Here is a 20095-nt window from a genome sequence, read left to right on the forward strand (position 1 = left end):
AATAACAATAAGATTTCAATGGGATTCACAGCAAACAGGGGATCTACAGAAATGCTTTTAGAAACATCAAAGTAAGAAGGGGCCCCTGTTGCATAAAGCACATTTATAGAGGAAACTTCAACCTGAATGGGAGTGCTCAGGTCAAAGCCAAACACATACGTATATTTGTACACACATACACACACACACTGTGCATCACGGAGCTCTGGTGAGAGAAAAGCTAGGAAAGGTGAAAAGACTGCGCGGCAGAGGCAGAAGGAGGAACAGGACTGATGCCCTTCACACCCAAAGCCTTTATCAGTAAGCTGAGTCACTTCCCCACTGCCCTCTAATAAAATGAAAACAAATCACTGGAAGGACAGGCACTAAAAAGTGCACTAACGCATCTCTGTTTCTTCTGCATACCTGCAGTAGCTCTCCAACCTCAAAAAGGAATTTGCACCACCCCATAACAACAGATCAGAGCAGATCATTACACTAAAGGTACCCCAAGAGATTTAGGTTTAAAAACTGCATCCAAGAGAGCATCATCTGGTACCCAGCCTTTACCGACAGGCAGAAGATGCTGAGGCCCAGGAGGAGCTGGGGGGTCCTGCCAGGCTTTGATGTCCTGTTCCCCATCACACCACGGATCTCCCTCCCTTTGAGCACTTCCAGCCTGCAAACACCCCACCCTGCACTACCTCCGCCCGCCAGAGAGAAATTTTCCACTGAAGGCAACGGGCTCTAAATTTCATTAAAAATAACCCCATGCCAGTTTGATCGCTGTTAATGCAGGGCAGAAGCAAGAGAGCCAGGTGCACTGCCAGGTCTGACTTGACCAGCTTTGCCAGGGACACAATCAAATTCTGGGCTTGTTTTATCTGTAACAATAAATCTGTTATTTACAGAAGTCTCAGGTAGTAGCAGAGACCTCAAACCACCTCAAATTCAGCTTACACGTGGAGACTGAGAGGCCACAATGGAGCAGGACTGGTGGGACACGGGCTATTTCGAAAGTGCTGATCCCATTTTATTGTTAACAGAAATAATCTCGGTGGATCCATCCCACATTGGGAAACCCAAGGGGTGAGGGGTTCACTGCTCTGCTCACAGCGCAGCTTATCCTGCCTCAACACCAAGCTCACCCTCACTCTGCTCCTTGAATTAACACTAGTCCATGGGATTATTTTTTTATTATTATTTAAGCCCCCAAACGGGTTTCTAGGCAGCTCCTGCCCACTAGCTGACACACACATCAGTCCCACGGGTGTGGATGTGCCTGGACACCCACGGACACACCTGCAAGGCTTGGTCCTAGCAGATGGCTATGGGGCTGGGAGATGTCCCATCCTGGGGACAACTCACCCGTCCCCTCCTGCCCCAAACACAAGGTCAGGGCATGGCCCCTTTTGCTCTCCAATTCCTTCTTTTAGAAATTACCCTCTGAGCCGTGCTCCCACCCAGCAAACAGGACTGATGCTCCTAAAGGACATGCCCTGGGAAAGCTGCTGCTCTTCCTGCAAGGAGCATCCCTGTTGGGAAAGCCGAGGCAAACAGGGTGGCTCAAGCAACCCAGCTCAGGTGGCATTTGAAAATACCGCTGGATTTGGCCCCTTGTCTGCAAGAGCACCAGCTGCACGTGAAGAACCAGCAAAAGCTGCTAATATTTCAGCGACACGTGGCCGGTCCCCTCTGGCGGGGGTGGGTGCGGAGGGGGTGTGCAGGGCTGGCGGAGCAGCTCACCTTGTTGAGTTTGTTGGTTTTAGGGAGCGTCTGGCTGACGTGCAGGTCCGAATACCTGGGAGGTTTCCTTAAGGGGTTGTTGATATCGCAGGGCACCGACTCTGTCCGGACTAACCTTGCTGGATTAAGAAGGGAGAGAGGGGAAAAGGGAGTGGAGAGGAGGGGGAGAGAGATGGGGAGACATCAAAGCTTTGAAGGAGCACTTGGGGTCACCCTGCACTTGCAAACCGTTCTTGAATCACTCTCCAAAGCAATCCCCCACAGCACCTCAGCCACTCGGCTCCTGCCCCAGGATGCAGCCAGCCTTTGGGCACCCCCCTGCACCCCAGCTACAGCCAACCCCCACCCCAGGACATGGGGGACTTAGAGCCCCCCGTGGTGGGATGCAAACTGCACCCTTCTGCCCCTGCCAAGAGGCTGCAGTTTGGGGAGGCTCAGCAGCTGCCACAGCCATGCCGGGGGGGCAGCCAGCACTGGGAGGAGGCACCATCCTCTTCCTCACTGCAGCTTTTCAGGGAGAGGAGAAGGAGCTGGCTGAGAGTGCTCCGCTCTCAGCAGGAAGATTGTTGGGTTTTTTTGGGGGGTGGGGGGAAAGCCAGCCTGCAGGCCGGGGCTGGCTGCAAGACAATGTATTTAAGAGCTTTTAGGGGGGCTATTTCACTGATGCTGAGGCCACCCCAAAGCCACACTGCTCCTGTGCTAATACACACAGTGGGAAGCTCTGGCTTTAGCAACATTGCAGACCGCAGCCGTAAACTCAAATTTCTGCTCACCCCAGGAGCTCACCTGCCCCCAGCAGCACGGGACACTGCTTTCCCTGCCTCCTGGTCAGGGTTTGCAGCAGCTCAGAGCATGACAGGGGAATCTTCAGCCCCTTCCACCCAAATTTGCCACAAGAGAGGGCACAGAGGGCAGAGGGGAGGCTGCAAAATTGCTCCCCTCCAAGCCACAGCATTCCCCACTCGCCTTGCGAGGTGCCACCAGCACAATGCATTTCCCCATGACTGAACCGAGGAGTGTGGGTTTGGTGACACAGAATAACGGCCTTAAGAGCTTGAAATTCAAGGCAATAATAATTGGAAACATTTCCCTTAGGCAGTCAACAGTCCTCTGGCCATCAGAGAGCACTCAGCCAAAATCTGGAAGAAAATAGGTGGGAAGCGATGCCCGTCGTCCTGCTGCAAAGTTGTCCCTCCTTTGTGGATTTTAGGACGGGCTCTCCTGGAGGAGAGCAGGATAAGGCAGCTCCGAAAGCACCACAAGCATCCGCAGGGGCACGGCTGCATCCCCGTTGTGGGGACACCCATGCACCGACAGCGCCGCGGGAGATTTCGGGTCCCACGCATCTGCCCTAAGGTCTCAACAGTAGCAAAAGGCTAAAACCTGTTGCACTTACCCCGTGCGGTGGGGAATCTGAAAAGAAAAGGAGGCAGGGGAAGGGTGGGTGGAAGTGGTTTGCAATGCAAATCTGCCTCGCCCCGAATGGCTCGTCTCCCTATAAGCGGAAAAAACGGTGGGTAAAATTTTCACAGAGCGCCCAAGCGGTTCAGGAGCCTCCGTCCCGCCGGCCGTCAGCGAGGGTCAGGCTCCCGAATCGCCCGGGGAGCTTTTGAAAGTTTTACCTGGTGGCAACATCCACGGAGGCAGAAGGGAGAAGAAAGGCCCTTACCTCCGCGGTGGATGATCAGCAGGTGACACGGAGGGGCCTCTTTGGTGCATTTGTTGTGGCACTTGAGCCTAGCAGGGAACAGAGAAAAAGGCGTGAGAAGCCAGGGCAAAGGGGATGCAGAGCATCATGGTACAGCCAGAGGGATGCGGCTGGGAGCAGAGAGCATCGCTGCAGACCGGGGACCCTTTCTCCACCCAGGCAGGTGACCTGATGTAATATTTCGGTTGTGCACAGCCCCTGGGTGCTCCCAGGGCAAGCCCTCCTGGATCCTGTGGTCCTGCAGCTTGCGCTTGGGAAGACCCGTGACTCCCAAGCCACCTTGTCAGGCTGCAGGGATAAGAAGTGGTATGGGATGCACGTCCCAGAGCATCAGGGTGGGTCGGCTGGGAGGACGCAGGGGATGCATGCCCTTGGCAAATGAGAGCCATGGCAGGTGCATCTGTCCCAGTGGAGGGGTGCAGGAACTCCTGAGCCTGGGGGGCTGCCCAGCTCGCCCCTTTCTCTACCAGCTGTGGGGGGCAAGGCACCCACCAGCCGGCTTGAGGATGCCCAGAATTGTCACTTCTGCCAGCCTTGGCTAAAATACAAGGAGCAGAGACCTGTGCTCAGGGGAAAGCCACTTCCCTGCAACGACCATCTCGCACCAACGCTGCTTTAAGCTTAATTAAATTAAGGGGCAGCAGAGGGGGAGGAAGCAGCTGTCCTGGCTCGCTTTGGCTCCTGATGAATCTCTGCCATTGTGCCCTCCCCTCCTAGCTTTATTACCAGGACATTTAACAAAAATAACGAGAGCATTTACGGCTACATTGAATATTCTGCAGATCTTTGCCTGGTTTTGCATAGTCGGGGCAGAAGTCTACAGAGGGCTTCACCCCTGGGTCATGTATATAGGCATAAGCAGGCTCCCCCACCCCAAAACCTTCCTGTTCGTTCTTAATTAGAGATGGAAACGAGTCTCTAGCTCATGTTTTGCCGTGGTGGCCCCAGAAGAGTGGGGAGAGCCATGGGGGAAAAGGTAAAAAGGAAGGATTTAAAAAACCAAGGGTAAAGGATGGGAAAAAAAAGATGGCAGCTACAAGTCAATGAGCTGCGTAATGAAAGTTCAGAAGCCGTGCATGTTAGCTTTTATTACAAAGCTGTTCCTAGAGGGAAAGGCAGAGATTAATTTGGTATTTGATGCCTGGGGGGGTTGGGGTCTATTTGTTTGTTTTACCTGCTTGTTCCCCTCCTGTTCCCAGGGAAAGCAGCACCAGGGCCAAGGGGCTATGACAAAGCTGGTGAACCTAAATTCTTTGCATTCACCCTAACTTTTTACAACTAAGGCATTTATTTGCTCTTTTCTGAGCAACTACAGACAGCAGGACCAGCACAGAGCCGGAGCCACAGCATCACAGGGGCAGGTCCCAGCATCCCTCCTCCCGCACAGGGACCAGCCCCAAGCAGGCACAGCAGGCAGTGCCTGCAGGCACAAAGCTTCCAGTTGCTTGAGCATTGAATGCAATAGGAATCACCACTTTAAAATATATATATTTGATAATATCACTTCCAGAAACCCATCACCAGCTGCAGAGTAACCAGGCATTTCTTGTCCACGTTTAAAACCCAATTTGCTAACTCATCAGCATTTAATCAACAGCAACAGCAGTCGTTATCACTTCATAGCTCTAGCTAACTCAGTTACCTGCAGATGATCGGCATATTCCCAGCACCCATCCCTAGAAAAGGCAATTGCATCTCCAGAAGCAGCTTTACTAAGTGCTGATGGCTGCACGATACTGTCTAAGAGCTGGGCTCCACTGGATTTAAAGCAGCAGAAGTGGTCCCAGCCTCTGCCTCACTATCTTTTTCCAGTCCTGTCCAATTTTACAGCCAGCACGGCCCCTTTCCTTTGCACCACAGCTTAATTGCGATTTGGGATGGGTTGGCTCCACAAGTGCCACGACATTGCCAAGAAACAGAGGCCCCCAAGACTTTTGCTGCTGCAAAAATAGAGGATACAGCCCAAGGCTTCAGGCAAAACCCCTCTGATGTCCAGAGCCACCCCACAGGCAGGTGACACTCTCACTGAAGCCACTCTCAGCTCTTGGTTCAGCACATCCATCCCCCCATCTCTGCAGACAATTCCATGTGTAACCCTATAAGGTGGGTATCTATAGCCAGGCCAAGGCTGGCAGGATCTGACTCAGAGCTCTGGTGTGAGCAGAGCTGAGGTCTGGTGGGCAGCATCCTCCCCAAGGACCCCACTCCCATCCCTGGCACGCAGACCCAACCTCAGCACCATTTTGGGGTGTTTTTCACTCAATTTCACGTCTCATTAAAGCTTCCTGCAAGGATAAGCGAGCAAAAGGTTGGTTGCTCTCCCCATGCCTGAGCCTCTACCAGCAAAACCCTAGTTATCCCCCTTGCAATATTAAGGAGCGACACAAACAGCTCCGGCACCGTGCCGTACTTGCAGTTTTTGCATTTTAAGCCGAACAACATTCCTTTCCCGCAGACAGTGCATGTCTGAGACATCCAGTACTTGGTGGAAAACCTGTGGAGACAAACAAGGAGAGTGGCCAGGGAGAGATGAAGTGGTGCTGCCCCACTCGTGCTCCTGCAGGAACATCTCCCAAGTCCCGATTTATCCTTTCCTTGCTGCCCTCAAATGCTGCTGCAGGTGTCAAAGCATCTTTCTAGGGATGCCAAAGCACAAATCTGAGCCCTCCTTTGGTTATACAGAACAGCACAGCCTGCTCCAAAGGGGGTCCAAGCCAGCCAGGATGGGGATTAGGCACCAGCTTGCTGCAGCTCCCCAGCTTTGCCCACCCCAGGCTGTGGCCAGAGCCCCCAAAACACCTCCCTGCCCTGGGGACCTAAGTTTCCAGCCTGTCAGAAAAGCAGCTGCCCCGCCAAACAGCAGCACTGAGGCTATTTCTAGTCCTTTTCCTTCTTGAGGTAGATATTGAAGGGCAATAATCTAGAGATAGGAAATTTGCTGGAGGTTGGCAAGGTCACGGATAATACATAGCTTTTATTGATAGCAACTCAAGCCTTATCTAAACCAAATCTGAACTGAAATGGAATTTAAATGGGCTTCTAGGACAGCACAGCACAGCCCAGCACGGGAAACAGGGAGAACAGCCCCAAGCCTCCTATCCCAGACCAGAGATGGAAAGGGAGATGCTCATCCCGCGGAATCGGGGGGATTCACACGGCGCTGTGGCAGGGTTGGCATACCTGTGTTTTATCGAGTTTCCTAGATCTCGACGGGGGATCTGCGGGGACCAGCGAGGCACTGACAGCGTATCTGCAGAGATAGGAAAGACAGGGAAAACCATCAGGTGGGAATAAAGGAAAGAGCTAGGGTTCAAGCTTTTGAGGAGGGGAGCAAAGGATGTACACTAAAAATAGGCTTTGCCTGATATTTCCCCTTGGAGATGCCCCACTGGGCTCCCTTTCTGGAAAGCAAGAGGCCTCTGGCTTTGTGCCTGGGTCTGCAGGGAATTAGAGTCTCCTGTCCCCCATAACAGCCCCCAGCATCCAGTTTGGGCCAGGGAGAGAGGTGGAAGGTAACGCACCCACCCCATGTGCATGCAGAGCAGGATTGCAAAGCCATCAGAGCCACGTCATGATGTCCAAACTAGAAAGGGAGAATGAAGCCAAAATGGCAACTGCATCATTTATTAATAAGACATCATCATGTTTTCTGGCTGTGGCAGCACAAAAAGCCAAGTATCAGTCACTTGGAAGGCAATTTAACTCATATTCACATAGAAGAACAAAGTAAAAAGCAGGCTCAGTGCTCTCCTTCTAAGGGAAAAGGGGGGAGGAAGGGTAACGGGACCTTGGCTGGGTAAGGAAAAAGAGATAAGTTCATTAGCGCCAGCTGGAGTAGGCAGGTAATTAGCAGCACCGCCATGCCCGTGCTGCGCTCGGATTCCACATCCCCCTTCAGCCTCAGCAAGGGCAGAGACCCTCCTCCTCCTCCTCCTCCTGCCAGCTGCACTGGCCACAGGAGAGGTCGTGCCCTGCAGGATGCTCAGCTCCAGGGAGGGGATCTGTGCCAGGGATTCAAGGCTGGATTTTCAATAAGGGATTCGAGAGGTTTCCCAGGCACAAGCAACCAGTCCCAGCATGATGCGAGCCGAGCAGCAGACCCCAGCTGCAAGCCCAGCCGTTTGCTCAGTATGCCAGCAAATCCCTCACTAAATACGCTTTCGATATTATCCCTCAGAGTGGGGAGAACCACTGTTTGCTTTAATATCCCATTTTAATATAGCGGGCGGCAGGGTGTTTTAATTGCGCTCTCTTTCTGAAGGTTACATTTACATGCTGCTTCCCGTGCAAGGCGCTGTTAAAAGTCTTGGGAGCATCCTAAAACACATCCATCTCCAGTATCTCCTGCCAGCAGCTGCTCCGGCTCCTTCTCTTACTCTGCCGCCTCGATCCCCATCACCCCTCAGGCAGAGCCGGCAATTAAGATGTTTAAGGACTACAAAGTCAATTAAGGTAATTGCTGCCCCCAGCCTCAGGTTGGCTGTTTTACACCAGCAGTATGCCAATATTTTTGACCCATGCTTCTCACCAGCCCTTGAGACAACTCACCCCAGGCTCCTGGACCAGCATCCCTCCTGCTACCCCAATACCTGCAACCTCCTGGGCACATCCACAAGCCCCAGAGATGAAGCCCTGAAGAGTGGGACCACTCCACGCATGAGCACTGCGCCTCCCTAAATGTCATTTTCTCATCAGTAAATCATATTACACAAATAAGTCATCTCCCCCGCTCCCTGCCCCAACACTGGTCCTTGGTGAACTAAACACCCAGGCAAGAACAGCTCCTCTCCCAGAATTAAATTACAACCTCCACTTTATCAGCCACAATTTATTTCCACTAACTTTCACCTGGCCTCAATTAAATCCCACCATCCTGGGGAGGGGGAGAAGGGATGTAGGCAAAGATGGCTGAGCCTTTTAATTACTTTCTAAATGTGCTCACTGCAAAAATGTATTAAAGCATATCAGGGATTTTAACCTCCTAACAAAAAGGAGACCTATGTGATTCACGGCTAATTATGTTCATTAGAGGGAGCAATACATGAAGGATCGCAGCATTTAACAATAGCCCTGCTGTTTGCAGGATGGAAAACAAGCAAAGTGGGGCAGAAGGGCAGGGAGAGGCACCCCACTGTCGCAGGGAACAGCCCCACGGGCAGGGGGAAGTGAACTGAATTGGTGATTCTCCCCTTTAACCTGTGCAGGTGAGAAGCCCACCCAGAGAAAAAGCTGTTTCTCCCCATGCAATATTACATCAGGGTGGTGCCCAAAAGGGAAGGTGTGGATGCAGCAGGCTCGCCCTGGCACAGGAGGAATACTGTCATCAAAAACCCCAAATTGCCACAATTAAGAGATTATTGCAAGAAAAAAAAAGCCTTGTGGCCACAGCAGCATGTCCCACCACCCCAGGGGGACCGCTCTGTGTCATAGGGACCTCACGATGGAGAAGTACCCGACCCGAGGTGCTGCAGCCGAGCCCACGGCAGTGGGATAAGTTGACCCTCAAGCTTTGAAGCGTGACAGCCGGCTGCCTGCCTCCCTCCATCCTCCTGCTGCTGGCAGCTCGCTGCCCCACGCTACCGACCCCAAGCTGCCCCACAGCAATTGATGTCTCCGGACCTCCCCTGCCCTGGTGTCAGTCATTACTTACACGTTTATCACCAGCAACCTCCTTTATGGCTTGAAAATCAGAGCTCTCAGCCATAATTCCCCGCACAAGCATGTGAGGGCAGTTTTAGGATTCTCCCCCGCACCTCCTTCTCTGAGGTAGCATTTAATGGGCACGGGTGTAATTTCCCAGGGAAGAACACAGCTGAGCAGCACAGTGGGGACCTCCTGGCCAAGCACCCATCCCTTTTTCTCGTCTCCCCATCACCTGGAGGGACCCTCAAAGGCCAAACCCTGCTCCTCAACATGGTGACACTGCCCAGTGCCACCCCACACATCGATCCTCGCAGAGCAGCTCGAACCCCGCAGCCGGGCACCCAATGCCGGGGGATGCCACCCTCCACCCGTGCAAGCCAAAGCCTCCACTCTTTCCTTCGCCGCAGCATCGCGCTGGCAAAGGTCACAGCTCCTGCTCCGCGCAGCACAGCTCATCCTTGAGTCAACAGCCCGTGCTTGATGGGATCAGATGCGCCAGGAGGAGAGCAGGGAAGGGGGGAAACTGCCCGGGCAGAGGGTGACAGCCGCCTCCGGTGCGTCTCTGACAGCCGACATGGGAGAAGAGCCCTGCCGCCCGGCTCCCCAGTGGTGACAGGCAGCTGTGACAGCCACCGCTAGTCCCTGAGTGGCACCCACGCACCTCGGAGGTGACGGGGACCAGGATACTGCCTTGGCCGTGACACCCTCCTCACCCCCGCTGCCATCCCGACAGCTCCTCCGTGCCTTTCAGCTGCCGGTGTGGATGTCTCCCCTTCACTCCCCAGCGGGGAGGCGGAATGCCTGGGCATTTCCTGCATGGACAAGAGCAGCCAGAGCTCCCCAGTTTCATTTATTTGGGGTTCCCACCCTCCCTGGGGCTCAGCGACCCCCCACATCCTACTGAACACACCAAGAGCCACACCTGGGGCTGGCAACCGTGCTGAACCACACTGATGGGGACCACATTTTGGCACAATATCCTCCTTCTTCATCTCCTGGCACCTTTCTGGATGCCCAGGGAATTGGTGTGAACATGTTATCCATCATAGCGACAGCCCAATAAACAAACCCTCCTCCTCCTACTACAACAAACAGCATCCGGTAATGTTCACATTATGAATGGGATGGATAAAATCGATAGAAGTGAACTTGGAAAGCATCCCGAGATGAATCACCACAAAGCCAAGGAACGGCCAGGAGACTGTGCTTGTCTGTAGATGTCCTACAGATCTGCCTTTACCCCAGGCAGCCACCAAAACACTCCCAGCACCAGCACCAGGGTGGTTGAGTCCCCTGGAGAGATTATGGGAAGACACCAGAGTACAGCCTCCTCCTGAAACAGTTCAACAATCACCTGGAAGACAACCACGACAGTTACAGCATCAGGTTTATATCTACCACCTGCACCCCAGGCAGAAATCACAGCCGGGGGGCCCATACCATGACAGTGATGGAGGATGCTGGCAGAGGTTACTGCCTGCATCATCCCAACTGGGGAGCCAAGCACACTGGCAAGCTGCTCTGCAGCAAAGGGTGCACCCAAGGGTGCAAAGTCCCTCCATGAGACACCTCAGTCCTCCCTCTCGCTCTTTTTAGGGCCAAAATAGGATGGGAGAGATTCCCAACTAGCCCAGCTGCAGCAGCAACGGAACCTGCAGCAACACTCGGAGCAGCAACACCAGCAGCTTTCCCTCCCCATGGTATAAAATCCACACAGGATTCTGGTTAAAAAGGGAGTCAACCTGCCCCCTCCACTAGCACACACAGCAAATATTCTGCACGCAATCGCAGCCAGGTCCAAACCCAGCAACCTCCCCGTGGTGTCCCTGTGGAAGGATGATCCAAGCGAGCTGAAATGAAACCTCAGCCCTTGCAGAGGGGACCATGCAAAGCAGCCGAAGAAGGCAGAGCTATTCTCAGAGCATCTCTCTAGGAAGAAAACAGAGTCACTTTATAATCCCGGCAGTTCCTCTTTGCAGCGTGACAATCCCATTTATACAGCTGAAATGTCATGTTCAGTCGCTTCACTGGCTTAAATACTTGCATTGTGATTCCCCCCCACCCCACCCCCCCCAGTTCACAGTCTTGCAGGGTCAATTAGGCTTACCCAGACAAAGCTGTATTCTTCAGCTCCGCACAGCGCTGCTGGGGTAGGAAACCCTCTGGTGCCTCACTGCCAGCTGGAGCAGCTGGATAGCGAGGTAGCCAGCTGTGGCCAGATGTGGGCTGCAGGGAACTCCCAGCCAAGCTGCCAACATGGCCATGGAGTGCTCATACCGTGGCTTGTACTGGCAGCAGGGCAGGCTCAGGGAGGAGGAAACTGCTGATGGTCACAAAGAAATGATGCCCCACTTGGGAAGTCCCCTGCTGAAGGTGGCTTGGGCCAGGGCAAGGTTAAGGAGAAGTCTCTTCCCACAAAACCACCCCCAGCACTGGGGACGGGATGCCTGCAGAGAGGCACCACGGTCTGAATGGCACTGACTGCTTGGACACGTGCACCTTCAACGCTGGCATTACACTCTGAGGTCCTGCCTGGTCCTTTTCAGCAGAAAGGCTGGATTTAGGGCTCCTGGATTCCCAGCGCAGGGCTTGATCCACTGAACATGATCTTGAATCCCTTTCCACCAGCCATACCTACCTTACCTAATTGGCTATTAGAAGTAAGAGAGAAGCATCCAAATCGGCATCCGATTAGGACCAGAGATGATTCAGATGGGAGCATGCTCCTGCCACAAGCAGCAAGATGCCCTGGCTGTTGAAAAGCGATCACCGAGAGACAGCCAGGGAGAAAGGGGTCTTGCCAAGGGTCGCTGGGCTCCTCCTCTGCATCTCAATCTGACAACAGCAACACTTTTTTGTTTCAGTGCTTAGGGAAGCAATTCCACAACAATCCAGAGCATACCAGGTGCTGCCATGCTGATCCCACAAGACAAAAAAGGAAGAATTAGTTTTCTGTTGGGGTTTTATAAAGGCTATGGTACCCACAGTCACGGGGGTGGGATATTGTGGAGAACTTGGCTGCCCGACCACATCCATGCGTGAGGATGGAGAGGTCCTTGGGATGTGGAGTGGGCACGATGCACCAGCTCGCACCCTGGGTGAGCCCCATGGAGCTCATCCAGCAGCACATAGGAAACCCACTGCACTTAAAAGGCAATGAGAAATAGTGTCACCCCAGGAGATGGGTCAAGGAGTGACCCCCAAACTGTGATCAGGGCTTCTCATAGCCCTGGTACTTTGGACAAGCGAGAGCAGCAGTGAGAGGTGAGCAGGGGACCAGAGCCGGGGCAAGGCACCCAGGTCCTATAACAGCAAAATGTGGGGCATGGGGAAGGCTGCAGAGATATCTTCCCCTCCCCACAAATAAATGTGCCTCTGCACCGCTTGGCATCACTCATGGCTCTGCCAAGTAATAAACCCTGGCACCAAGCCCCATTAAGTTCCATCTCTCTCCCTATAAAGCCACGCTCAGCGCAGGATGCAGCCACTCTCCCTACAGGGACACAAACCAGAGAGCAAACATAGAAACAGGCAGAAGCCTGGGGTGCAGCTTGAGGACAAGGCCACTGGTATGGAAATGTTGCAGAAACACAAGACAGCTAGAAAAACTACAATCTAGTGGGATTGTAGCACCTAATCTTCCCCACAAGTCCCCAGGAGCAAGGGTTGTGGAGCACACAGATGTGGGTCCTGCAAGAACCAAATGGTTTCACTGCCGCTAAAACCTCTCAACAAGGATCAACCAACTGGCTGGTGCAACCAAACTTTTCTCTCCATGGCTCACATCTAGCCCAGAAAACAAACATTCACAGCAGCCAAGAAAGTTGGAGGGTAGAGGGAAATGAGAAGAGACACCTCTTGAGCAGCGTTAGTCACTTGATAGCCCATCACTTCTCATTGCATCACGTTCCTGTGATGCCACATTACATCAGGTTATCACACCACGGGATGTAATCCAATGCTGATGCGTGAGGAAACCTAATGCAACCAGACACAGCGGGGGCGGGTGCTGAGAATGGGTTTTATTTCTTGGTTTCTGGTCTGCTACTCCCCATCGTTCTGGCCTGCAAGTTGAACACAGCCAATGCTGCGGAGGAAATAGCAATGCAAAAATACCCCTCGCTCCAGGCAAATCTACTGGCTTTGCCAGTGGGAGAGGCAGGGAGCTGGACATCTCCAGAAATCTCATCTCTAGACATCTCATTACCTGCCCACAGAAATCCTGCCAGGTCCCATTGTCCCCCAAAGCCAAAGAAAGGGGAGCAGAAGGATGCTAGAAATAGCTCCATGATTATTCAATGATCCCAAACCGATTGGTGTAAAAAAAAAAAAAAAGAAAAAAAGAAATCATGATGTTTTTGCCTTGCAGAGGGCTGGGAGAGGCACGGCTGTGGGGATGCAAGTGGGGCGAATGAGTTGCCCCATCGTACAGGCAGCCAGTGCCTGCAAAGCCACACTCAGGGCGGCCAGCAAAGCCATCCCAGTGCTGCTTCGCACCCCGGCGAGCAGTACAGCGAGGAGGAAAACCTGCTGGGGGGCTGGATGGGCAGGGAGGGGTGCTGCCTGCAAACCCCTTCCTCAGCCAAGAGCTGAGCAGTAAGCATGACTGGAAGAACCCAACACAAACCAGAAAGACCGCATTTTGGGAAAGCAAACAAGGGGAAAGCCTGGGGAGGGGGAAGTGGCAGAAAACCAGCCTAGATAGGGAGCTGGAGGAAGTTTTTAGCTGAGCAACAAGAGGCAAGGGGTGCTCACCCTCCCCGCCACAGCTCTTGGCATGCAAACCCCTCCCAGCAGCCGCCACATGTTTTCGGGGAGGGTTTTGTTTAGGCAGTGAGCCACACCTGGCTCGTAAAGGCTTCAGTTCCTGCAGAATTAATCAAGGCACCGGTCAAAGACTAGGGAACAAGGATCAGGCTGTTTCTCCCCAGCCAGCAGCAACGCCCTGGGTGAGCTCCTTGACCCAAATCCAGCCATTGAATCCCACCACCAGCATCTTCTGGAAGAGGGCAACCGCCCCCAGCAGACTCCCAGGCAGGACTGGGGCTGGCCGCTGGAATCAAGCTCCGTGGGGTCTGCACCGGACCTGGCTGTATCGGTGCCGGCTTCACCCAACACTCTGCATCAGCTCAAAACCCTGTTAAGCAGGAGAGGTCTGAAAAGCAGCCTCCTTGTACGAAGGTAAAACCCCTGCTGCATTTACAAAGGAGCCCTTGGAAAAGTCACTCTCAAGTGACAGCCAGCCGGTGTCACCACCCAGGCAGCATGGAAAGGCTCATGGCTTTTCCAAACCACAGCAGCCACCCAGCTGCACCCCTGGTATTGCAATAGGTGAGCGTATCTGTTTGCATAAATCAATATTCAATATGACGGTGGTTTGTACATATACAGCCATATATAATCATATTTCCCAGCTTGTATTTGCCCAGAAGCACCCACATATCTCTAAACGCTTGGACTTACTTGCTGAGAAGGTGGCTTCGGTGTGGACAGGAGGGGTGGAGGGGAGGAAAGGTGGGTACCCCACAAAGAAGGAGCGCAGGGAGCGCTCGGAGAGGAGCGGAGAGCGCTGCGCGGGGATGTTCTCACAGCTTCCCACACTATTGTGGATCTTGAGGTTCAAGGGCTTGTTCTTCTTCTTGACTCTGGAAGGAAGAAGGAGAAAAAAGGAGAGACAAGTGAAGGGCAAGAAATTGGAGGGGGATATGCTCACAAGTGGGGAGGAGGGAGCAATGTACCAAGGGACTGGTGGCACCCACAGGACGGCTGCTCATGTGGGGAGATGCACAGACCCATGTGCATGTGACAATTAGACCCATCCCAAGCTGGTGAAGGGTCTGGAGCACAAGTCTGATGAGGAGCAGCTGAGGGAACTGGGGCTGTTTAGCCTGGAGGCGCAGACACTCAGGTGGACCTTATCAATCTCTACAACCACCTGAAAGGAGGAGGTAGGTCTCTTCTCCCAGATAACAAGTGACAGGACAAGAGGAAACAGCCTCAAGTTGTGCTAGGGGAGGTTTAGATTGGATATTAGGGAAAATTTCTTCCCTGAAAGGGTGGTCAAGCATTGGCACAGGCTGACCAGGGAGGTGGTGGAGTCACCATCCCTGGTTGTGTTTAAAAAATGCATAGATGTGGTGCTTAGGGACATGGTTTAGTGACGGACTTGGCAGTCCTGGGTTAACAGTTGAACCTGATGATCTTAAAGGTCTTTTCCAACCTAAATGATTCTGTGATTCTATGATTTCCCTACAAGAACTTCCAATCCTTTCCCATCACCAAAAAAGGCAAATTTCATTAAGGAACACGTTGCATTCGAGAGTTCTTCCTCTTGCAAAACCTGGCTGAAAAGGGTCGGTTGATCCAAAAGCCTCATCCTAAGCTGGCCTCATCACATCCCCAAAATCACCTACTGCCCACCAGCCCTCTGCAGGGCTGCATCACCCCTCAGTGCCCTGGCCCAAGAGATTTCCACCACAAACCCTCCTGCATGGATTTCACTGATAGCTAAAAGATGTGCTTGTGGTAATGTTCAAAACATCTTTGTGCCCCAGGTAACTGTCTTGTCCCCTGTGGGGCCAGGAGGGCTGGATGAGCTGCTGTGCCCATCACAGCTCATCTTTATAGCAGCTCAGAGGCTGCCAGCACAGGTAAGGCTTGCTCTTCAAGGCAGCCATCACACAGAGCTCATCTGCATGCCAAAACACCAGCCGTTACTACAAGCCCTGCTTCAAATGGGGGAAACTGAGGCACAGAGGGATTACTGAGCGGATTCAGACTGCTTGCTACAGCACCTAAAATCAGCTTGGGCGCCTGCAGTGCTGCTAAGTGCGAGAGATGCTGCTGAGCTCCAGAGATGCTGCTCTCTGTGCACCGTGGCAGAACTAGTCCTGGCTCTTTCCCACTGGGAGCGAGGCACCGGCACCCACATCACTGGCACTCTGCAGCACTCAGTGCCTGCTCCGATTTTAATGTCACTTAGTATCACCTACATCCCTTTTAGGGCCCAAGCAGGGTAACTGAGTACAAGCAAGGGGTGGACTGCAGTGTAGTGTGTCACCCAAAGCTAATGCTGTGAGTGGCCCCTGCAGAAACCCAGGGAACAGCTCACCAAGGCATAGGACCATGGTGCGGACAACCCTAAGCGCTGGGAAATGTTCATCCAAAACGAAATGCTGCAGAGCAGGGGGGAATGAGACACTCACTTCTCGCTTATCAGCCTATTTTTCCACCTGCCTTGCACTGTGACAAGGACCAGCTATCATTTTGGTGGCTTAGATGGGCCCAAAGCAGCATACAAATCTGAAGGATTTGCAATGCAGACCGACACCGACAGCTCACAGGAGCTGGGCTGCAGGTTTCTGGCACACTAAGCCTTTCTGGCTCAGCCGCTCCCACCCTGGCCATGGTGCAATAGGGCCAGGTAGAGAAGAGCATCATCTGCCTGGCCCCAAAGCAGCCTCTGGGAAAGGCAGCTCAGCCCTTTTGGAGATTTAGAGGATTTGGGGCAGAGATCCCCTTCCAAGCATGGAGCAGGCAGTGCCACAGCTCACAGTCATCAAGGAGCCCCCTGCCCCCCCCAGCAGCACAGCTCACAAACAGCTGGAGATGGTTTTCTGCAGGTGACAGCATTGGTGCACAACTGAGTTACAGCCTTTAATTCAACCCGCTGCCTTCGACTCACGGTTCAATTGTTAGAATTAGACAAAAAAAACATGTGGGAGCCAAAAGAGAGGCAAGTGAATCGTAGTACCTCTGCAACAGCAGCAGTTGAACCTGTCCTGCCCCAGCCCAGGAGGGAAACCCAGAGCATCTGACCCCAAAACCGAACCAGAGCTGTGCAATGCCAGGCGATGCCGGGCAGCGCCGTGAGCCCTGCTGCAGCGGGAATCAGGAGAGTGTAAACCCAGGCGCTGCTCGCTCCCAAAACTTTCCTCTTTGTGTCCAACAGCTGCTTTCCTGCAAACACCTACACGCTTACTCATCCTGCTCTGCTGCCATCGCTCCAGTACCGCCGAGCAGAGCTGCACCTGAGCTCGGACACCCGCTCCAGCCCCAGGCGAGATGACCCAACCCCGGGGCATCTCCCACTGCCCCCAGCCCCAGCAATGCCCAGGGGCATCTGGCCCTGCCAGGCGATAGGAAATGGCCGTGCTGTGCTCACCAGCCCGCTTTAGCAGACGAAAATTAAACTGCCCTCTAATAAGCTAATTGTTTCCCCGCACAGGAAAAGCTGCTGCTGCTGCTGCCTTTGCGGTGGCTGTAATGACTTCTTCGGGTGCGCTGGGCTCGGGATGGAGCAGATGATTGCCTCCAGCCAGGTCTGACAGAACAACCCCTCCTGGCCCAGAGCCCACGGTGGTCCAATGACCAGCAGCCCCATGGCTGATGTTTGCCATGCCGTGCCCTGCCAGGGGGATCCAAGCTGCCCCTGACCCTAAACCCCCAGACCTTAAAGCAAATCAGCAAAGCACCAAGGAGAAGCTTGGTGGACCCCCAGTCCAACCCCTCCATCACCGCCACTTGATCCCAACCCAGTGGCATAAGCATCTCTGCCGAAGCCCCCAGCACAGCTCCCCCGGCACAGGCACAGCCCCAGCTCCCGGCTAGCTCAGCCCCAGCGCTTGGCCCAAAGCGCTTCCTGCAACACAGCGATTAGCCACTAATCTCATTTTTTTCCACCCATAAATCAGTTCCAGACCAAATATTTACTGCGAGCATCATTTCCTCGCCAAGCAGGGCTGGTGACAGCTCTCATTATTAGGAAGGATGAGTGATTTTGGACAGAGAGAGATTTTTCTCTCTCCCTGTTTCTTTGGGGGAAAAAATAAATTAATAAATACACACAAACACCGTGGTCTAACTGGGTGACCTGCGAGCGTTGGCTGCCTGTCTCACCATGGCCTTGACCCCTTTTCCCTGTCCCAAAACAGTGGGGAGCAGGGACCAAATCCTGCAGAGGAGCGGGATGCTGCAGCAGGAGCATCCTCACCCGTGCCCTGCCACAGGGGTGCTGCAAGCACCCCAATATTGGGCACAGCGGTGTCCCGGCTGTTAGGGACCCCCCTGAGGTGTCCCTGGGGTGCTGGGGGGCCAAGAGCCAACCTGCACCTTTACCTCCCTGGGTGTGCACGAGCGCTCAGTGCCCCCCCCAGGCTCTGAGTCCTGCTTGCACAGGCTGAGGTGGCAACTTGCCCCTCCATGGGGAAGCAGAGCCAGGGCAGGATACGTGGAGCCCGCAGCATGCGTGGGGAGCCCAGGAGGAGCTGCAGGGCCAGGGCAAGCACGAGTGGGTTGTAGAGGACACGGCGGTCCCTTTGCTGGCTTCCCCTTGGGTTTGCCCCTTACTGGCAGCGGGTTGTCCCAGCACCATGCACCGTCAGATGGTGCACCCACGGAGCAAATCTCTGCCCCATCCTCCAGCAAAGGCAATGGGGAGGAAGGTAGAAACAGCAAATAATCCAAAATCTGGAGGAGGACAAGTCCTGCAAGCAGCAGAGATCACAAACAATGAGCTGCCAAGACATCCCAGGAGGTGGCATGGTTCCTTCGCTGCTCCGTAACCTCCTCTTGGCCGCTCCAAAGCGGCCCCAAGGCCACAAGCACCAACGTGGGGACAAGGCACCCAGGCTGCTGGCAGGTCACAGATCAAACCCCTCCCTGCCATGCAAACCAAGCCCCATTTGGGGCTGTTTGTGCAAAAAGAGGGTCAAATACCACCCTTGCTACATGGCCTTGGGGCAGGGGTGCAGGATGGAGCCAGCCATGGGCACCACGTAAGGGACTTGCTGCTATGAGGGGGTCACAGCCCACCCCTCACCAGCCTCCTACATCCACCTGTTTGCATTGCAACATCCCAGAGCAAAACTGGGATGGTTCCCCTTGGCCTTACACCTGCAGCACTCCCGCAGACCAGCCACGGCCGCAGAGCAATAACCATCCTGGTGGGAAGCATCTCCTCACCCATTGGGGTGTTTGTTCTCTGGGGGACACTGCAGAGGGCTCCGAGGGAGGCATTTTAGGGAATGTTATTTCATAGAACCGTTTAGGTTGGAAAAGATCCTTAAAGATCATTGAGTCCAACCATTCAGACGACCATGCTTCTGCACCACCCATGCTCATCTCAGCCCACAGAAGGAGCACCAGGACAGGGACAATAGACCGGAGAACCCTCCCCGTAACCTACCGACAGAGGCAAAACTCAAAGGACTCTGGGGTCTTAGAGGGATGCACTTTGGCCAGTGACGGTGCCAGCCCAGCAACAGGACGTGGCCACCGGTCTTTAGGAGAGATGCACCCAGGGGTGCACCAACCCAGCCGTGCTGCAAAAGCCTTTCCTCCTCTGTGAGCACTAAGCCACTCCTAAATCAAGCTTTTTCCTCTCCAGGGGTGAAAGATCCCTCACTTTTCAGGCAGTAAGCAGAGATTAGGGCATAAATCCCGTGGGCAGAGGAGACTATACTTCCTAACCACCGCCTGCCTGAACTTCCAGTATCTGGGAGCAGTTTTGCCCCTCTCTGGCAAACATTTCCATTTTCCCCTCATTCACCCAAGCCAGCATCACACAGAGTGGGAAAAAAGCATGTGTTGGAAATGCATCGTGGTTCTCCCAGTCTAAATCCCCCAGCACAGCTCGGGGCTCCCGAACCCCACACCCCATCCCAGCAGGGCAGGGTGTGGAGCTCTGTGCCAGGCTCCACTGAGCATCACCCCCCTAGCATGCTCCCCAACCCAGCGCAGACAGCAGAAATGAAAAAGGGAATTTTTCAAAGAAACAAGGAAGAATATCATCTTAATTCAATTTTCCATAAGGATAAAGCTGCAACATAGCAGCAGACACACCCCCTCCTAGAAGAGGGGGCCATGCTGGACCTGACCACTGCGAACCGCAGCCAAACAAGCCCCAGCTGGATTGGGAAGAATCAGCAAACTCCAGCACACAATGCAAGCCAGGCTCACTTCAGTGCTCAAGAAGGGTTGGCCACACTAATCCCCCACTAAGCACCATTTCAGACCTCT

The 20095-nt window shown here is 53.7% G+C and overlaps 1 protein-coding gene across 2 annotated transcripts in view; it reads right to left on the bottom strand.

Moving 5' to 3' along the window:
• Positions 1–20095, bottom strand: part of KSR2 (kinase suppressor of ras 2) — an 87090-nt gene that overhangs the window by 40456 nt on the left and 26539 nt on the right. For both annotated transcript variants that reach the window (XM_040606384.1, XM_040606393.1), the window contains exons 5-9: positions 14540–14721; positions 6614–6683; positions 5844–5927; positions 3395–3462; positions 1726–1844 (exon numbers count right to left, since the gene is read on the bottom strand). In XM_040606384.1, the coding sequence (XP_040462318.1) occupies positions 1726–1844; positions 3395–3462; positions 5844–5927; positions 6614–6683; positions 14540–14721 (523 nt within the window). The remainder of the gene's footprint in view (positions 1–1725; positions 1845–3394; positions 3463–5843; positions 5928–6613; positions 6684–14539; positions 14722–20095) is intronic.

The sequence above is a fragment of the Falco naumanni genome, chromosome 1 (assembly GCF_017639655.2).
Source record: "Falco naumanni isolate bFalNau1 chromosome 1, bFalNau1.pat, whole genome shotgun sequence".
Taxonomy (NCBI): Eukaryota; Metazoa; Chordata; class Aves; order Falconiformes; family Falconidae; genus Falco; species Falco naumanni.